The sequence below is a fragment of the Danio rerio genome, chromosome 6, assembly GCF_049306965.1.
Source record: "Danio rerio strain Tuebingen ecotype United States chromosome 6, GRCz12tu, whole genome shotgun sequence".
NCBI lineage: Eukaryota > Metazoa > Chordata > Actinopteri > Cypriniformes > Danionidae > Danio > Danio rerio.
Window position 1 is genome coordinate 17,681,698 of NC_133181.1, and position 21,645 is coordinate 17,703,342.

The following is a 21,645-nucleotide window of genomic DNA, read 5'->3' on the forward strand; positions in this document are numbered from 1 at the left end:
TAATATAATAAATAGAGAAAAAATATATATAAATGCAACTTTAAAAACTAAATATTTGCCTCAGTCACTTGGGCTTTTTAGCTAAATGTATATTTAAAACTTAAATAAAAATGCAGCCCTATTGGTGGGAGGTGTGCCTTCAGTCTCCCACCAGTGATGATATACAGCCACATCGCACTGCTACGAGTGCGATATTGTTTTTATACAACATATTGGTTTTGACGGCATAATCAAATGTATAAAAAAAGAAAATCAAACACAGAGAGTCTCAAAACCCCTTTGTAAGAGGAACTACTTTCTTCTGCCATTTATCCACATCTGCAGCTGATGTCAGAACAACAGAGGCTGTAACTAATTCACCAACGTCACTTTAGAGCTAGTGTTTAAATGATTCTCTAGCGTAATGTCTAAAGGGATGAAAACAGTGATATTGCTCACACTTGATTATAAGGATAAACTGCATAAAATGCCATTAATCTACAGAGATATCTCCCAGTATTTTTCTGTTGCAATCAGGAGATCACAATATTACTATAGAATAAAAACAGCACTACAACATACAAAAGAGAGAGATCGACTTAGAAAGTTTAATAATGATTTGATCAGCTGTAGAAATTACGCTGGTTTCTCTTAGCGCTTATTATGCGGTCTCTGTCGCTATCTTATGAATGAACATCGCCAACCGTCTTGGCTCAAAGCCATGCTAATGGCCGCCGACGCGTTGTTTCTCAGAAATTCTAAATATTCAAAAACAGGCACTATCCTTATAAATAAACTTCATAGTTGCAATCTAAACAACTACATTCTAAACTAAAAAAGCCTCAAAAGTGCATTATTGTGCCCAAAAGCAGCAGTACTTGTCAAACTGTACAGTGTTCTCTGCTTGTTGCTGTATGTGGGCGGAGTAATATACAAGGGTGAAGGGATGGGTCAAATGCTGTCATTGGAAAAATATCACACAGCTATCAGCCTATCAGATTCAAGAACCAGACAGAATTGTTGTGTGTATATATATATTATATATATATATATATATATTAAAAAAGGGTGATGGAAATCATACAAGAATGATAATACACACAGTAGGTTTAACTTTCTGTTAGGTATAGTGAGCTAACAATTAACATAGCTTTTACAGAATTTAATTTTCTGGATAGACATAAAAGACAAACGTTTTATTTCTTATAAGTAATTCAAGCTTGCTTATACAAATATGTTTCACCGTAGCAGGACTTGTATGTTCCTAGAGGTAAAAGACTCACTTCCTTGGTTGTGAAAATCCTTTCTCAAAAGCCTGCTGTGAGGAGCCTCCCTTCTCCAGTGAGTTGCCACGGCGACAGCTCTGTCCTGTCATCGAGGGGGAGGAGGAGGAGTCAGACAGAGCTGATTCACACACCACCTGAAAAACCCAGACACAAGAGCCAATCACATGACTGAGAACAACAATGATATTAATGCACAGCGAGGGGAAATTAATATACGCCAGCACTCAAAGAGCCACAAGAGGCTGAATACTCACTGCAGGGCACGGGTTACTGCTATCATGGGGACTGCACTGGTTATTCATCGGAGAATTCCTCTTTGCTGTAGAGAACGTGAAGAAGAGACAGCAGATGAGTAAAATGTTGACAGTTTACAACTATGTGAAGCTATAAAACTGGGTTTAATAATGGTTAAAATGGATAATAAATGACATCAATTTTGAAGAAAGACAAAGTGTAAGAAAAAGACCTGTAATAATGTTGCGCATGGGTTTGATGAGGGCAGAAAAAGCAGGAACATCAGGTTGCCGGTGCTCCCACATTGGTTGCCAAATAACCAGTCCACCAGCAAGTCGAAAAGTGAGGTCTGACTCCTGACAAATGCAAAAGATCAACAATTTTTTTAGCTAAACACTATAGGTAACACTTTTTAGGTAAAGAGCTAACACTTTAGCTTAGGTCACAAATCATGCTATTAACTACTGGCTTATTACCTGCCTATAATTAGGATATTAACAGTTCATTAGTAGTTATAAAGTGTTCTTATTCTGCATCTCTAAACCTACCTAAAATCTAAATCCAACTTCTACCTTACTATTAATGACAGCTAATTTGTAGTTTACTAAGTTCGTAGTGTTAGTTAATGGTTTGTTAATATTGTGAACTTGTGACCTAAACTAAACTGCTACCAATATGATAACATATAAGCTTAAAATTATGATGGACTATACACTGATGTAAAGATCAACAGAAAAAATTTTATGGGTTTATTTGCTTTTTCCTGCAAAAAAAAAAGGAAAAAAAAAAGATTTTTTTTTTATTTGTAACCCTGAAGAAATTGCCAATAGCCAAAAGAATATTAATTAAAGATCATCTTCCATGTAGACATTTTGCAAATTTTCTTTTTTAAATAAATCCAAATGTAATTTTTGGTTAGAAAAATAAGTACTTCATTTGAACAATTTTAAAATCGATTTTCTCAATTTTTTGAACCTACATTCCAGATATTCAAGTAACTGTTGTCCAGTCTAATATTATCCTATCTGAACAAACCATTCACAAATAGAAATTTTCTTTACGGCTTAGTCCCTTTATTAATCTGGGGTCGCCACAGCGGAATGAACCGCAAACTTATCCAGCTTATGTTTTACGAAGCGGATGCCCTTCCAGCTGCAACACATCACTGGGAAGTAACGGATGACATAAAAATCTCTATTTCTAACAATGTATGCTTATGATCAAGTGTCACGTTAGCTAGAAACAACTATTTTTTACATTTACATATGCAATTAAAAAATTATAATAATATAATCAAATAATTATTTGAAAAATAATAATAATAAAATAAAGAAAGAAATAACTGACGATAGACTTTTGAATTATTAAAAAATAAGTAGAGGAACCATAATTATTTTCCTTAAACAAAAAATACTACCTATGAAGACAACTATCAGATTTTGACATTGAACCATCTTTTGTGTTGTGCTAATCTCTTATGCATCTCACCTCAAGCCTTCATTGCGATTCTAAAATGTCATTTTCAGCGTTGGGAATAACACAATAAAAATAAGCACAAGTTACGCACAATAAAAATAAGCACAAGTTGTCTAATCAGCTGACTTTTTCAAGTAACTAGTAAAGTAACTCACTACATCTGAGTTTGTTTATTTTTAGTAAATTTTTACAAATTATTTCTTTTCTGAGTGACAAGAATGATGAAAATTAGGGAGGGTTGTTTGACCATGCCCTAATTTCCCCCTAAAAGACATCAAAACAAGAGTATGTATATATATAGTGTATATAGTGGGTGTATACAGTATGTACAGTTAGAGTCAGAATTATTAGCCCCCCTGAATTATTAGCCCCGTTTATTTTTCTCCCCAATTTCTATTTAACGAAGATAAGAATTTTTTTCCACATATTTCTAAACACAGTTATTATAACTCATCTTTAATAATTGATTTATTTATCTTTGCCATGATGATATAAAATAAGAAGACACTTCTATACAGCGTAGAGTGACATTTAAAGGTTTAACTAGGTTAATTATGTTAACTAGACAGGTTAGGGTAATTAGGCAAGTTATTGTATAACAATGGTTTGTTCTGTACACTATAAAAAAATATATAGCTAATAGGTCCTAATAATTAAAATGGTGTTTAAAAAAAAAAAAAAACTGCTTTTATTCTAGCCAAAATAAAACAAATAAAGTTTAAAAATAAGTTAAAAATATTATCAGACAAACTGTGAAAATTTCCTTGCTCTGTTAAACATCTTTTAGGAAATATTTAAAAAAGAAAATTCAAAGAGGGGCTAAAAATTTTGACTTCAAATACAGTCAGATTTGACTCAAAGTGTGTATTTTAATAGATGCCTATGGTCATCATGAAATTTATAACAGTAAAACAGTAAGCGCAATCTTAAATCATCCATTTATCTGTGCAGGGATACAAACTTGCAAAAATTTGCTCAGGTCATCATGTATCTGTTAAAAAAGCCCATCACAGGTTATGCAGTTAGATGTCAGAAAACAATCATTATCCCTAAAGCACTACAGTTAATGTTATTAAATATATGAACTCAGCTCACTGAAGCATGCATGTGCATTTTACAAATTACAAAAAAAACCCTGCTGATTTTCGACGACCTTTGATGCAGTTCATCCACACTAAAATCACTTTAGGAAATGTTTCAATTTCTATGTAATAATTTATTTATGACTGAAGTGTTTCTTCTCGTGTATCCTTTTCTTTATGTAATCCAGAAAAGTATGTTTCCCCAACACAGGTCATTTTAAAACTAGTAAAAGAACCATTGATTTGCAGACTAAGTTCTTACAGAGCATGTGTGTGTGTTTATCTGTACAAGAGAGCGGGAGAAAGAGATTTTCATTTCATTATAAAGTATAATTTGAAAAATTAGCTGTGTATTTCCCTGACAACAACTGAAAAATAGAATAATTTACAACAATAATGTAGAACAGATCATAGAACAACACAAGCATTTAGTGGATGCACTTAAATACAAAATCTTCAGTGGCAATGCAGCATTGGAAAAAAGGGGTGAGCAAGGTTTTCATTATTGCTGAGCATATCAAACAGAAAAAGTTCCAACCTTGATCCGGTTAATGAGGGGAGCAAATAGAAAGACGAAGAGCTCCACGGTGGCCATGTTCTTGTGGTAGAGCTTGGCTCGGGCATACTCAGTCTCTTCAGGGGTGCTGCCGTTGTGGTCTGTGAGACCCTGGTTCCCCATGGGCTGAAGATAGGCACTGCCGCTACCACTGCTGCCCCCAGACCAGCCGTGAACTAAGCCAGGCTCTTGATGGCATTCTTGAGCTGCCTCAAGAAGCATCCAATGCAGTGTGTGAAGCAGCTTAGTTTCAGCTACCCCAAGTTTATCCTGGTGCCCTGGGGAAAAGAGATCATGGACAATGCAATAAAATTTACCAAAAAAATCTACTTAAACACAAAAACATAAAAAGACTTAAAGTGGTAGTTCACCCAAAACTGAAAAGTCTGTTATTATTTACTCAGCTTTTACATGATTCAAGCCTTTTTGAGGTTATTTTTTTCTGTTAAACTCAAAAGAAGATATTTTGAAAAATGCTGGTAACCCTTGACTTTCGTAGTATCTGTTTTTCTTATAGAAGTCAATTGTTAAAGGTTTCCAACATATTACACAACTTCTTCTTTTGTGTTCAACAGATGACAGAAAGCCATGAAGGTTTGAAACCACTTGAGGTTGAGTGAAAGGTGATTAAATTTTCAGTTTTTGGGATGGAATAACACTTTAGGGACTTGTACCCAGTTTGTTGCGGTTGGAGAGAAGGATGGAAGTGCAGTGGAGAACGTGAGGCAGAGCAGCCTGGACCAGTTCCCAGCGAGAGATGCTCTGGATGGCTTCAGTGAGGGCTGGAGAAAGACCGTGGAGTTTGTTCTCCACCAGCACCCGCTCAAATGACTGCCCAGGACAAAACAAAAGCATGAGACATAATCCTCAGCAGCACTTATTGATTACTTGTTTTTGATACAGTGTTATTTATAAAAATACACAAGAAATTGAATTGAATACTAATACTATAATAATACTACTTCTAATAAATGAATTCATATTTATATTTACAATTTTATAAAACTATATGGAGAATTTTTATTTTCAACTGGGAATCATCTGGTGGTCAATAGAAAATGAATTGTAGACATGTGATTTGGGGGCCCTAAGCAATTCTAGGTATGGGCCCCCATTAAAACTCATTAAAACTTTTCTTTCCCTATAGTAATTTTTCTTTCTCTGTAGATTAATTTATTATTAGTATTATTATTTTTGTAAAAAAAACTGCATGTTAAAAATATGTTTAAACCGGAACCTTTATCTTGTTAATGTAAACCGAAGGGCATTAAATTGTACTCATCGCAACTGAACAAATTAGACCAGTTACCAAAGATGCGACAGCAAAAACACACAGCACTGTCATTTTTCACACTGTATAGTAGCCATGATCGGCTAATCATTTCACTGTTATTTGAATAGTTGCTGTTTGTAAATCTACAGCTGTCACTCTTCACTGTGAAATTTTCTTTTTTATTTAAACAGGCACTTTCTTAACAAGCTAATGAATGTTCCACTATTCACGGGGCCTCTGGTTTAGAAAAGAAGTAATAATGTTAAAATCTTAATGGTTATAAACAGATTTTAAACAATACAGTTGCAATCAGAATTTCAAGCCCCCCTGAATTATTAGCCCCCCTGTTTATTTTTTCCCCTAATTTCTGTTTAACGGAGAGAAGATTTTTTCAATTCTAAACATAATAGTTTTAATAACTCAATTCTAATAACTGATTTATTTTATTTTTGCCATGATGACAGTAAAAAACACTTCACTAGATATTTTTCAAGACTTCTATACAGCTTAAACTGACATTTAAAAGCTTAATTAGTTTAACTAGGCAGGAAAGGGTAATTAGGTGAGTTATTGTATAACGATGGTTTGTTCTGTAGACTATCGAAAAAATATATTGCTTAAAGGGGCTAATAATTTTGACCTTAAAATGTTTTTTTTTTTTTTTTAATTAAAAACTGATTTTACTCTAGCTGAAATAAAACAAATAAATCTTTCTCCAAAAGAAAAAATATTATCAGACATACTGTGAAAATGTCCTTGCTCTGTTAAACATCATTTGGGAAATATTTAAAAAAAGAAAAACAATTCAGACAGGGTTTAGTAATTCTGATTGCAACTGTATAATAGAAAATTAATAAAAGAGCTATATTATAAATATAGGCTTCCTGGCACTGGTCGGGCACCCTAATTCTCCAGAGCCCTAAGCGACTGCTTCCCTCGCTTATTGGTCAAGTGCTTCTGGGTTTAGCGTGAGACATAATTCTCTAGAGTAAATATTGAATGATTCCTTACTCTTGTTACAGTATTATTTGCACACAAAATGATGTACTATAATAATAATAATAAAAGTAAATAATAATAATAAATAATAAAAAAACATTATAATATTATTTATTTAGAGAAAAAGACTAAGACTAAAACTGCTGTACAGACAAAAACCACAATATCTTGCATGAAAAATCCTTATTATGTAGACTGTATTTTAAAAAATATACTTTATAAATAAATATATATATATATATATATATATATATATATATATATATATATATATATATATATATATATATATATATATATATAAGCCCAGAAAAACCTACTTAATGACATAACGATAACACCTTTTCATAACCTACCACCCACAATAAATCCTGCTTTAAAATGACAGTAGTGCATGTATTATGGCTTACAGTTTTCTGAGATTTATGGGAGCTTATTCACAGGTGAATGTGTTCACTTATGATTATTAATAACACTCACCACACAGGAGGCTTCATACTGCTTCCCTAACTTCGGTCGTAAAAACGCACTGAAACAGATACACCATTCATTTAGATACACATATTATTAAGACTGAAGTAAACCACCAAAAACAACAGCCATAATCGAGCCTGCGAAGGACAATCAGGTGTTTAACAGGAATTGAATTATGACGAGCTCTTGGTAAAGCACCGACACCACTATTGCTTTATGAAGGTGATTTTTTTCGATACAGAATTTTACATAAATTTGTTTCACGTCTCATAATTAGACACACAAGGTGCGGCGGTGTATGAAAATATGACGCACCGCAACAGAAATCCATTCAGACACCGGTGTGAGAGAAGCATACGAATGAGCCAGGCTCTGCGGGAACCGTACAGCACAGAAACACACTGATCACTCGCGGAAAACACCTGTTATGTATGCCACGACTAAACCACTGACCTGGTCTGTCTCCACAGGAAGGTTTGGATCGGGAACGGGATCCCACGGCAGTTTTCCTGGTCACTGTCATCCAGGCTCTTTCTTTTCACCATTTTTGACCTGCTGGATTTGCGGGCGCAGACGGTCTGCTCAGAGATGGGTTTGATTCACGGCATCACCGTCATATTTCTGTTTTACATCGGAGTGTAAAATGGCTGCAGGTGTTGACTTGTGTCGACACCACCCCGTGGAGCAGCACCGAAACCGAGTCCACTTGTCAATTAGGAGACACTGGTTTGAAGACACGGCTTGAAATACGTAATCAATAAGATGGAGCGATGCATGGACCCCCTCTGGGTCTTAAAAGCTCGAGATTCCCGCTTGTGTTTTTGGGTGAGCTTTTTTACTGCATATAATAAGCTATATAAACTTGATTACACTGCACAAATCATTTTCTAAGTTGTGAATGAAATGATGTTTTTGGAGTACGTTTTTAAAAAATATTATTTGTCATCCTTGCACAAAAATAAACATCTCAGTTCCCTGGATGAAATGGATTCACAGGTACAGCCTACTATAACTGTGAGTAAATAATGTTTTTTTCCCCAAAATAAATGGATGAAGAAAATAAATAATGATAACAAATAAATAAATGTAAAATTTAGAGATTTTTCAAAAAATATTTGACTAAAATTGATGAAAAATAATACATTTTCACCCTCTCTCACACACGTATACAAACAGAAATTTTAATTTCATTGTGACTTGTTTAATAGTGACTTTTTACTAATTATTTATTTATATATATTTAGAGAGAGAGAATTATTAGGTGTCCATTTAAGTTTTAATATTTTGTTTTGTTAAGTGTTAATAAAATTATTCTTTAAAGGTTCTGAGTCATTTCTTGGAAATTTTAAATACAAATGCTGCCATTTAGAGCACTTATTTATTAATTTATTTTTTGAAAATGATAATTTGACTGAATAATTTTTAGACTTCACCTTTTTTCATTTGTTGTGATGAAAAATCAGGGTTATGCCAAATATTGATTTCTTAACGCTTCTTATATAAAAACATACAGATTTAAATATACCTGTTGTGACAATTCAATTCACCTTTATTTTCTATATCGCTTTTACCACGTAGATTGTGTCAAAGCAGCTTCTCATAGAAGATCATAATAAATTAAAACAGTGTTGTTCAGTTTTCAGTTCCCAAACCATGCAAGCCAGAGGCGACAGCGGTAAGAAAAAGAATTCACCAATTGGCGAAAGTGAAGAATTAAAAAAACTCGAGAGAAAACAGGCTCAGTTGGGCATGACCATTTCTCCTATGGCCACACGTCTTGTGCAGAGCTGCAGTCTAGGCTGGAAAGCAGGACCTCAGCGAAGAGTCACAGGAAACAGTCTCATGCTCTCCACTCCTCCATGACCACCACGGCAGCTGCTCAGGAGCCTGATCCAGGATATGGAAACCTTGGGATCATCTTGTCGCTGGTCTTGGATCGAATCAGTGGCGCTGCATAGTCTGAGGGCCTCGGGATGAGTATCCCCAGGTGGGAATAGAGAATAAAGAGAATAATTAGCGTAGCTGCTGTTCATAGTGTATATAAAGGAGATGCAGAAACCTGCGTGGTGCACATTCATGTATCATATAGCTAAGTGATGCACTGAGTGTATGCTTTACTAAACAGATAAGTCTTTAATGTAGTTTTGATTTGGGAGAGTGTGTCAGCCTTGGACATTATCAGGAAGGCTATTCCAGTTTAGGAGCCATAAATGAGAAGGCTTGACCTCCTTTACTTGACTTTGCTATTCTAGGGACCCTGAGTTTTAAGATCTTAAAGAGCAAGTTGGATTGTAGCGAGACAGAAGGTTGGTTAGATAAACAAGAGCTAGACTATTTAAAGCTTTATGGGTAAAAAGCAATATTTTGAATTCAATACGAAACTTAGCAGGCAGCCAGTGTAAGGAGGAAAATTGAGGTGATATTTTCATATTTTCTAGACGTGGTAAAAACTCAGGCAGCTGCATTTTGTACTAGCTAAAGTTTGTTAATAGAGGATGCTGGGCAACCAGCAAACAGAGCATTATAGTAATCCAGCCTAGAAGTCATAAAAGCATGGACTAGTTTTTCTGCATCTGAGATAGATAGCATACGTCATAACTTAGCGATATTTCTAAGATGAAGGCAGTTTTTGTGACATGGGAGATATGATTTTCAAAAGTTAAATTGCTGTCTAATATGACACCCAGATCTTTCATAGTAGAGCTAATGATAACTTTGTATCCGTCTAATGGTAGGTCGAGTTGTGAGATCTGCTGTGTACAGGATTTTGGCCTAAAAAGTAATAATTCTGTTTTGTCTGAGTTTAAGAGAAAAAATTGTTGGTCATCCAGTCTTTAACATCTTTAATACACTCAGTTAGCTTAGACAGTTCAGACATCTCATCAGGTTTAGTTGAAATATACAATCAAGCATCATCTGCATAGCAGAGAAAGTTGATCCCATGTCTTTTAATAATGTCTCCCAGGAGTAGCAAGCATGTATATTGTAAACAGCAAAGGGCCTAAAACTGATCCTTGAGGCACCCTATACTTTACTGGGTTGACTTGTCCATTATTCACAAAATGGTAATGGTCAGCTATGACTTAAACCATTATAGAGCCTGTCCCTGGACACCTGTAGAATGTAAGCGATTCATGAGGATATTGTGGTCAATGGTGTCAAATGCCACACTAAGATCAAGTAAAACTAATAGCGAGATGCTCCCTTGGTCAGCAGCTAAGAGTAGATCATTGATTATTTTCACTTATGCGGTTTCTGAACTGGGATGAACCCTAAAACCTGACTAAAACACTTCAAAAACATTGTTCGTCTGCAGAAAGGAGCATAATTGGACAGAAACAACATTTTTCTAGTATTTTAGACATAAATGGAAGATTTGAAATAGGCCTATAATTAGCCTATTTCACAACAATATAAACACAACAAATGACTAAATCAAATAAAAATGAATAGGAATTTTTCCAAACATAGCTCATTTTTGTTATTTTATGCAAAGGAAAGAAAATTCTTTCTATTTTACTCAGACACATGACTATAAAATGTCAATTCCAAAAACTGAGAATTATCAAGTGGTCTCTTAATTTCCTAAAATAATGTAATCACTTGAACTTCTCAGCTCCTTTGGATGTATAATATGCAATTATGTTTGAGTGACCTGTAATTGCTGTCATTACTACTGTCAGGTAAATTGTGAACAAAGGGAAAGTGAATTGCACATTTAAACTCTTTTGTTTCATATGGTCGCTATAGTCTGTGCATAGTTTTATAATCTATGGTCAATATGTGGAAATTATAGCGTTCATGAGTAGAAACTACTGTGTATCACTTTAATACTGACACATCAGATGGGAACGTGACATGACGTGATATATTTACGTTCATCTTCTTTTGAAAGCTACATGCAATGAATTACAATCGTATAAAATCACAGATTTTCCCAACTTAAACATCTTGACCTCGCCAATATATCCATGGTCATTGAATATAACGTTCTTACTTAATATGAAACTAATAAATGGGAACAATTAATTTGATATAATTTCTAGAAATTCAGTTCAATCTATTTAGCTGTGATTCTTTTGTGTTGTTGTCTGCCATTATTCAACAATGATACTATTTTACAATTATGTGAATTTACATTATGTAACCTGCAATGATTATGTGATTCAAAACTTCTTGTCCCATTAATAGAACAACAGAAAGGTTTCCCATGTAAATAATGAGTAATATTATTTGACTACATGTACTTGCTACACTCTCAGAAAAAAAGGTACACGGTGGTACAAATAATGTTCATTAAATACAGTTTTGTACCTTTGTAAATGTTGTACCTTATATGGTACAGTAAAGACCTCTTATGATGCTGTTCTGTACCTTTTGTAAGACAACTGAAATAAAGGTACACAATTTTTCTCTAGAACAACTGGACAACTCCTTCTTTATTACAATAACTATAAAAATAAATATGACTGGAAAGGCGAAGTCATCTATGAATAATTTCAATTAAAACATAAATCATCATTTAAAAGCATAAACATTAGTTATTAAGTTCTACAAAACAACTGGTAAAACAAAACTATAGGTATTTAAACTAAACATTTAAGGCATTTTTAAGAAATAATTGTTTTTTCTAATAAATACATTTTCATTATTGATATCCGCACCTTTTGCCATTTGCTTTCCAATACGCATATGAGCTGGCAAAAGTCCTGCATATGCAAAGTGTTCATGCAAACATTTTAGTATTGTAAAACTAATCAAACATTGTGCAGATTTCATTACAATACTTTGGTTAATTCTAATTCTATTTTAAAACTTAGTAAATTAAATTAATTTCAATTGATTGCAAAGATATTGTGTGAAAATTGCAGAATTTTTTTTTATATTGTACATGGAAGAATGCATTTCTGTAACATTCTTGTGGTGTTTTAAAATGTTTAACGAAAAATAGATCTTTTGATTTATGTTGAAGTATTTTTTATTCTTTATTGTAAATGGAAAAGGTGCATTTACACAGAAACCTTTTTTAAAAACATTGTCTAGTAAATGTATTTGATGTTTGATATTTACTGAAAATGAATTGACGCACTTTGGATTGAGCTAAATGCTTTTTAATAGTTCTTGAAGGAACACATTTGACACTGTTAAGGTACAAAGTGTCTTGTCACTGTAATGATACCTTCATGGATCAGATTTGTACTTTTGATGAAGGTAGAATATTGTATCTGCAGGTTTTAAAAACCAAAGGTACATTTTGGTTTCCTATGATACATATCATGTCCTTAAAGGTACAAACTGCAATAGTACGAATTTGTTTCTTTGTCTAAGATACAATTCTGTTCCATAACAAGGTACTGCCCGAGTAACAAGGGGTTTTACAGTACCTTATCTGGTACAACATTGTACCATTTATTCTGAGAGTGTATATGGATGGATTAGTTGCATGTAATTATAATTAATTGTCTTCTTAGTGTTACCACTATTATACTATTAATTAGCAATCAACATCGCAAACCAGCAGGAAAGATTTTATTCTATAAACACAAAATAATCAAATTTATATATTTATATCAAATAAAAAAAAAGTTTCTATTTATACATTAAAATGTGTTGGATTGAACTTACACTTGTGTGATGTGTTGGGTTTCGTTTCAGAATTGATCTAGTTTTATGGCTATTATCTTGATATAAAAACTACTACAGTAATAAAGTTGACTATTTGATGAAGTGTACGCTTTTTTGGTGATGGCAGCTTAAAGATCCTTCTCATGTGGAAAATTAAGTCGCAGGCATTGCTCAGGTGTGATTTTTTTCACAGACTTCAACAGAGTGTATAAATCTTGATGGTTTTGTTGGTCTCGCCTTTCCAAACTGGTCTTTTTTGTATTTTCTACTGAATTTGAGTCAGGTGATTGGCTGGGTCATTCGACAACTTGATTTTTTTCTGAAACTTTTTGAGAGTTGAAACTATTATTTTGAGTTTCCTTGGCTGTGTTTTTGATCATTATCTTGCTGAAATGCCCAACCTGGTTTCATTTTCATCATTTTGATAATGTAGATATTAGAGTGAAGCAACTAATAATAACTTACACTGATGAAGGACAGAGGGTTTCTGAAAATCTCATGAGAGATGTCTTGGCTTTCCCTGCCTTTTAACACCTCCCTTCATGTGTTCAATACTTTTTTGACTGTCATTTCATTTTATTACACATAACTTGATTTGTAAATTAATTAGATTTGTTTTCTTATCATCCATCTATTTCTTTGGTTGTTATCTAACATAGTGAAAATGTTAAGTCAACAGCACCTTTAGAAAAATGTTTTCTGAGAAAAATGGTGTTTTGAATACTTATTTCCCCCACTGTATGCATATATATATATATATATATATATATATATATATATATATATATATAAATATAAAATCATAATTTTACATAAACATACTGCCATTTTGTGGATTTCAGAGGCAAAACAAAGAGTCTTTACCAAAACATTTTATTACCAATGCTCTCTAGAACCATTTACATCATCACATTTTGATGCTTTTTATGAAGTGGAATGAATATGTACTGAACCCATCAAATGGTAGCAGCAGGTCAATTACTTTAAAGGGACTGAAATTGTAAGCTGCTGGTTGTCTTTTATATAAACAAGTTAGGGAGGCAAAACATCATAAAAATGAATCTGATGAAACAATTTTCAAGTATATTAAACAAACCTCTATTTTAAAACACATTCGTGTTTAAGTTTGCAAATTACAAAAGAATTCTACAATTCATTAATTCTTTTAATTGGGGATTAATAAACATCTATTTATTAATGACGCTACTGGAATTTTCAAGCAATAAATTAATCGGTTGATTTTTTTTTGTATACTAGTGAAAAACAAAAACGCACACCCAATTGTAGTTTTATAAATCAGCCATCCTCCCTGAGCAAACTCTCACAAACTAAAATAGATCTCTGAGCCACATTCACATGCAAGGGACTGTAAATTATAGGGATCTGTGTGACCAGAACACTACCGTAAAAAAAAAAAAAAAACTGGAGTCATCTGAGAATCAGCAATAAATATACGGCCCAAAAACACTTTGGCGACCCCAAGTGAGGTTGATTTGTTAAGATTTTGTGATCAGACCAACATGATGACGCTAGATGTTTGTGAGATCAGAATGCAGTGATTAGCTTTGTGATACTGGAGTCTCATGTACGTCTCGTCTTCGGCCGTTTTGATGGACGTTTGGCTTCATCCACAGGAAGCCCATCTCCGCTTGCCTGAGCGAGTCCTCGAACGCCCTGGATCTGACTGACCAGCTGCAGAAGAAGAGGAATCACCTGGGAAAGACACAGTATTATTATTTACATGAAGTTGTAGGACGGTAGCAGTTATAAATGTCAAGCTTCTTTAAAAAAAAAAAGCAGCAAGTACCCGCTCATGGTTATAAACAGCAAGCAACAGTAGCAATGTCAGAGGAAGGGCGATGAAAGACCCCTGGGCAACATCTTGGTCTGGTATTTTCCTCTGTGGAGAGCCAAAAAGATAGAGAGGAATTAGTAGTGAGTGATACATTCAATATTAGCAATAATGGCATTTGAAACTAGCAAGTTTTCTCAGCATTCATTTGTTCATGTTCTTTTCGGCTTAATTCCTTTTTTTAATCAGGGGTCGCCACATCGAAATGAACCGCCAAATAAGTTTTACACAGTGGATGCCCTTACAGAGGCACCATCACTGGAAATCACCCATACACTCCCATTCACACTCACACACTACGAAAAAAATGTTGCTTATTCAATTCACCTATAGAGCATGTCTTTGGAAACCAAAGCACCCAGGGCAAACCCTTGCGAATACGGGAGGAACATGCAAACACCACAGCGAAATGCCAACTGACACAGCCAAGGCTCGAACCAGCAACTTTCTTGCTGTGAGGTGACAGCGCTGCCCCATTTCGACAGTATTTCCTATTCTATTTTTTTCTTCTAAGCAAAGTCTAATTTCTTTTAGTTTGGCTGTGTGGATAAAATATTTTTCTTCTGGATTCTTTTTTCAATATTATAAGAATTAGGATTTTTTGTAAACATTTATTGGCTACAGTATAAACAACTGGTGTCCCATGACTTGCCTAATTAAACTAACTTGCTTAGCTTAGTTAACTCAATTAACTTAGTTACATCTTTAAATTGCAATTAGGCTGAATACTATAGTATCTTGCAAAATAACTAGAAATAAAAATGTATTAAAAATGCAACAGAAAAACTGCTTACCATAAAGCTGTACTACATATCTCTTGTTTTGATGCTTGTAGACCATCTTTTTAGTGGTGACTTTATTATATTTATTTATTTATTTAATTTTTCATTATGTGAGAAAAGTGAGAATATACAATCACTGTACATTATAAAGAAAAAAAGAAGAAAAAAAAAAAACGGAAAAAACAACAGAAAAACAAACAAACAGAAGGGGTATATACATCATACATTAAAAAAAAAGATTATATAAGTTTCAGTTTCAAATTTCAGTTGTTTTTAAAGCCTTTTTAGTAAAAGACCTAGAAATAGCTTTAAAGTAATACTGCATTTCAGTAAGCAAAATTGATTAAAGAAACGTTTTTGGTTTGAAAATTTACATTTATGTATATAACCTTTTGTTAATGACTTTATTCTAATTCAAGAATGAAAATCTACAGCCCAGTCAGGAGATCAATAAAAGAGAGATACAAAAGAGGGAAAATACAAGCTAAATGAGCTGCTGAAAGAAAACAGACTCACAAAACAATATATATGTGTGTGTATGTATGTATGTATGTATGTATGTATGTATGTATGTATGTATGCATATGTATGTATGTATGTATGTATATATATATAGTTGAAGTCAGAAGTGTTAGCCCCCCTTTATTATTATTAATTATTTTAATATTTCCAAAATTATGTTTAACAGAGCAAGGAATGTTTAGCAAGGAAATTTTCACAGTATGTCTGATAATATTTTCCCTTCTGGAGAAAGATTTCTTTGTTTTATTTCGGCTAGAATAAAAGCCGTTTTTAATTTTTTAAAAACCATTTTAAGGTCAAAATGATTAGCCCCTGTAAGCTATATATTTTTTCAATAATCTAAAGAACAAACCATCGTTATACAATAACTTGTCCAATTACCCTAACCTGCTTAGTTAACCTAATTAACCTAGTTAAGCATTTAAATGTCACTTTAAGCTGTTTAGAAGTGTCTTGAAAAATATCTAGTAAAATATTATTTACTGTCATCATAGCAAAGATAAAATAAAATAAATCAGTCATTTTTGCTATTACACATGTGGAAGGATTTAAGCAGCGAGTCAACTCCAATCAGAAAATGTTGAAAAGTAGGGATTAAAGCCATGCATTTTTATTTATGTTTAAAAAAATTTCCAACCGAGATAAAAAAAGTTGAAGATAAATTATTTAGATTTATGTGCAGAATCTGAGTAATAGCAAACAATTTCTTTTAAACTAAAAGATTGAGCAAAAAATAGGAGGAGTGTTTAAATGATACAGGTCGAACCAAACTTTCTAAGCAAATTCATACATACAAAATAACTATTTTAGTCACTATTGACAGTTTTCACGTGACGTCACAACATTAGGGAAACACCCCCCCCTGGCGGCCAAAACAGCGCTGTCTCCTGGCTGTACCTGCCAAGTCGCAAACTGAGTGATTATAGACAAATCCCAATCTAAAGTACATATAGATGTCTACGATTTTCTATTTGTTGTTAGTTTTTTTACAGCATCTATTCTAATTTGCTGTTAAGTGCAGCTATAAAGTATAAATGAAAATGCAAAGTGTAAGTCAAAGTGTAAGTAGCAGAAGTTAATTTCCTCTACGAGCAAATATTAATCCAAACAAAAGAAACAAAATTAGAATTAAATACTGTATATCAGACACACGGTTTCTTTACTGCCGTCACCAACGACTGAAACGCTAAAGGATTCTTCATTACATGAGATAGACATGTAAACATCACCAAGCTCTGGCAGAGACCTGATGGCTTTTAATGATGGATTGCAAGTAAATTTGGATTCAATTTTGTGTTTGTATCATACATGTGATCCATATATTTGTAGCCTGAAACAGAAGGAAATGTGACCAGCTTATGCTGCGTTTCTATGGAGATCCCAGTGTAAGCTGCCATTACGACCCATTGTTTTGCCCTCTGGGTCTACGAACAGGTCACATGACTAAAAACTAAAAAAAAATCAATTCTATTAACTCTCTTCTAACACTAATGTAATTACATGCAGAATTTGAGGAAAACACATTACAAACGCTTTAAAGTAAACAGCATGCATATCTGTTAGGGCTGTAACGATACACCAAACCCACGATTCGGTTCGTATCACGATTTTTGACCCACGATTCGGTTCGTATCACGATTTTTGTTTTGTGTGTGGTGGGAAAAAAAAAGATTTTTAAAACTATTTTTTATTAAATACCATTTGAAAAATCTTTATAAACTAAACGTCAAAGAACAATATTAACTATGCAAATTATTACCAATATAAATAGCCCTATATAAAATAAATAAATAGCCAAAGCTATATCACTTTTGTGTTCTTTGTAACAAAATACTGTTGAAAAACCAAACAGAACTAAACTCCATTGTTTAGATGGTTCAAGCATGGTGAAAATTCTTTTTCAATCAAGTTCTCTTACATAGAAAAAGTCTAGGGATGCTCATTTCGGTTAATTTTGCTAAGGACAACCGCCGCTCATTAATCGGTTATTAACGGTCAACTGGTCAGATTACTATTAATTTTATATTAAACAAATTAAATATTGCATTTTAAAATAGGCTACTGATTTATTTTTAAATGCTAGCATATTAATAACAGAACAGAACAACAGAGCATCTTCACGCACCTGCAGTGTTTAGCACAGAAGAGCAGAATAATCTAAATAAAATGAATAAAATAAATAGGACTGCCCTAAATAATTTTCATTTAAATAATTAATTTATATTACAAAACGAAAATACTGACTGATTTTTTTAAATAACCATCATAGGCTGTTTTTTTCCAATCATGTTTTTTCTTCCATCAAATAAATAATCGCAGACTTCCTCAAATTGCCCGCTCCACGGAAAATATGCATTTATTTAATGCCCCGCTGTTATTATTATAATCACAAAACCTTTTACATTTTTAATAGAAATCATTATTTTAAAGAATATGTCCTGATGGTTTCCTCTCTCTCCCTCGCGGGTCAAGTGCGCGCTGCGTGATGAAAAGACAACGACAACAACGCGCGCATATGTTGACTTTTTGTAAACAGTTTTGTTGTTTAAATATGCTATTGCATTAATGTGCATACATGCTTTATAAGCCGAAAACAAGGCGCATCTCACTGCCTTTATGTTGACAAGGAAAAAAGAAGAGAAGAAGCGCGGTCCTCTTATGAAACGACTGAATCAGCTGGGTATCGATTGTGCAAAAGTGTTGCTGTCTGTGTTGTTACAATTGTAATATTTAATACTATTGTGATATTCGAGATTTGTACATTCATACAGCTCTGGATAACTTAAAACAGCGATTAGACCTTCAGAGCGGCATTAATGCGTCCTGAAGTAAAGCGAAACGGCTATAAACTCCAGCAAGATAGAGCGATTATAATCAGAGTCATATACCTTTATCTCTAAATAAAGTATAACTATAGAAACTGTGTTCATCTTAACTGAAAGCTTCGTCCTGTTTCCTGGCCTCACGCATCACGCACCTGTCAGTCAGCATGTAACATAACTCCCAAAGGGTTAACCAGAAAGCGCACACGGTTACAGAAAAGTTTCCTCTGCAGAGGAGTCGGGGCATCTGGGGAACGCCCATCCCTCTCTGCGCAGCCACATTAACAACAATGCTTTGACAGCACTGGTAATGTTTCTGCCGTTGTCTGTTGTCAAGCGGGGTTAAGTTGGTTTTGTTTTTGATATTCCTGACACATTCAGACGGTCCCTACTAAGAGCTCCGTGCAAGGTCTCCCGGCTAAACGCTTATTGCGAGGGCTTAAACGGAGCAGTGCTCGTAATGTCGAGCGGAAAAAAATTGTTTCCTCACGTTCTTCTTCAACTAGCTCAACTTTTGCAGGCATGCGTGACGTTATTGGAAAGGTACGGGGTGTGTCGCGATTCTCCCTTATTACACCGCGACACAGGATCGTAGATCTGAGTGTCGCGATTTCGATTTCATATCGTGTATCGTTACAGCCCTTATATCTGTCCAGTGTCTGACAGGACAAGCTTTTTTTCAACTATAGCAGTGTTGGGTAATTTACTTCAAAAAGTAATTAATGATCAAATCATTAAAGTTCTATTTAAATAGTTTTTTAATTGCTCAATAAGTATTTAATTAGTTTACTCGATACTATTTAAAAGCTCTATAAATATACAGTAAATGCATAAACACTAAAACTCTTAATTCTTTACATTTGAGCCAAGTAGCACTTTTTAGCTTAATTAAAAAAAGAGAATACATCAATCTAGGCTTTCTACATTCTCAAAGGCAGTTACGACGGATGTAGATGGTTGCAATAGTTTGTTTAGTGCCACACACCCACACAAAAGTAATGACATCATATTTCATAAATACCATGTACTGTCATTCATTTCTGACTCAATTTCATTGCTTGATAAATGTAACCTTCTTTAGCTCAAAAATATAACTATTCTGCAAAATATTTTTCCATTATCTTACTCTCCTTGAATAGTTTAGAATAAGTAACTGTAATTACATAAAGATGAAAAGCAATCCCTTTACTCTTTTTGCAGAAAAGTTTTCTAATTACATTACCTACTAATTATATTTACAGAAATCCTACTGGCCATCACTTCTCTATTATTGGAAAAAAACATAAAATATACTGTGTGCACTGCTTTGTGTGGACAAGTTCTTACCTTAGGGTTAAATGTTAGTGTTACGTGTTTGTGGTAACCAGAAGATGTGAAGGAGACCTGTGGCAGTTTGAAGTCATACTGGGAGCGAGAGAGGGATGTGTCCAACATCAGCACATAGCTCTAAAGGAGACAATTAAATTCAATTAATGACATTAATTTATTAATAAGCAACAACTACTGATATATTAATATGAATATTGAGAAAAATCATTTCTTCAGCATAAAATTATAATTATAATTATAATTATTAAACTCGTTTATTAGAGGTGTAAAAGGTACATGAACATTTTGCTAACACTTTATTTTGATGGTCTATTTGAGTATTAGTAGACAGTCTGCTTAATATCTGTTGATGTCAACTCACATTTAACTGACTATAAGAAACTTTGCAAGTACATGACAACTTATACTAACCCTAACCCCAACCTAACAGTCAACTTAAAACAGGTATGCTCAACCCTGTTCCTGGAGATCTACCTTCCTGTAGATTTCAGTTTCTACCCATTTCAAACACACCTGCCTGTAATTATCAAGTGCTGTTCAGGTCCTAATAAATTGGTTCAGGTGTGTTTGATCAGGGTAAGAGCTGTGTTTTGCAGGAAGGTAGATCTCCAGGAACAGGATTGAGCAGCCCTGACTTAAAATCTAATGAGAATTAGTTGGCATGTAGATGCAATGTGACTTAAATTCAAAAAACAGACCCTCAAAATAAAGTGACCACTTTTTTTGTTAGAGTTTTTTCCGTTCAGTATGCATGTTGTGTACCAAACAAATATAGAGTTATTTAAAGTCCTGCATAATATACAGAACCCAATCTGAATCTTTTAGTGGCATTTGCCTTCATTTTAATGAATCAACATGATTCTTAAACCAACAGACAAACAATCTTAGAATTTAAGTTGAGTAAAAATGTTGACACAGATTGCTATAAAAGTAGCTCTGATAAATTTTTGCGGAAAAATCTTAATTATTTTGGTCAATATTATTTAACATGACCATAAGTGAATTTTTTTATGAGTAATTTTATTGGTAATTCTTTATAATAACTACACACAATGACTCATTTTTTAAAGCATTAGCAAATAGTTCATTTATTATCAGTAAGCATTAACTCTACATTAACAGACGTTAGTAAGCAGTTTATAAAGACAGAAACAAATACTGTGTTCTTGACTTATAAGTACTTTTATGATGTGTTCAATGATTGTTTTAATACTTGAATACTTTTTAATTGTTCATTATTAAATTCAGTATTGAATTATTTACAAACCATTTGTATTTAAGAGTAGTCAGTGGCTTTCTGAATCAGTTAAAATGAGTTAGTAAATGATTAATAAACTATTCAATATTTATAGAT

General features: G+C 33.5%; 2 protein-coding genes and 1 long non-coding RNA gene across 27 annotated transcripts in view; 1 reads left to right on the forward strand and 2 right to left on the reverse strand.

The window, feature by feature from the left end:
- The window catches only part of unc80 (unc-80 homolog (C. elegans)), a 162,836-nt gene extending 154,747 nt beyond the window's left edge, over positions 1–8,089 (reverse strand). For all 25 annotated transcript variants that reach the window (XM_073953838.1, XM_073953836.1, XM_068221936.2 and 22 more), the window contains exons 1-7: positions 7,813–8,089; positions 7,366–7,414; positions 5,288–5,444; positions 4,596–4,891; positions 1,732–1,855; positions 1,520–1,584; positions 1,263–1,399 (exon numbers count right to left, since the gene is read on the reverse strand). In XM_073953838.1, coding sequence (XP_073809939.1) covers positions 1,263–1,399; positions 1,520–1,584; positions 1,732–1,855; positions 4,596–4,891; positions 5,288–5,444; positions 7,366–7,414; positions 7,813–7,904 — 920 coding nt within the window. In that variant the 5' untranslated portion in view covers positions 7,905–8,089. The remainder of the gene's footprint in view (positions 1–1,262; positions 1,400–1,519; positions 1,585–1,731; positions 1,856–4,595; positions 4,892–5,287; positions 5,445–7,365; positions 7,415–7,812) is intronic.
- LOC141386217 (uncharacterized) lies at positions 7,635–12,928 on the forward strand. Its single transcript, XR_012407746.1, has 2 exons — positions 7,635–8,184; positions 8,996–12,928. It is a non-coding gene; the product is annotated as an uncharacterized lncRNA (long non-coding RNA).
- A 915-nt stretch (positions 12,929–13,843) lies between these two features.
- Positions 13,844–21,645, reverse strand: part of nomo (nodal modulator) — a 44,028-nt gene continuing 36,226 nt past the window's right edge. The window contains exons 29-31 of the mRNA XM_002662315.5: positions 20,289–20,408; positions 14,792–14,884; positions 13,844–14,697 (exon numbers count right to left, since the gene is read on the reverse strand). Coding sequence (XP_002662361.1) covers positions 14,566–14,697; positions 14,792–14,884; positions 20,289–20,408 — 345 coding nt within the window. The 3' untranslated portion in view covers positions 13,844–14,565. The remainder of the gene's footprint in view (positions 14,698–14,791; positions 14,885–20,288; positions 20,409–21,645) is intronic.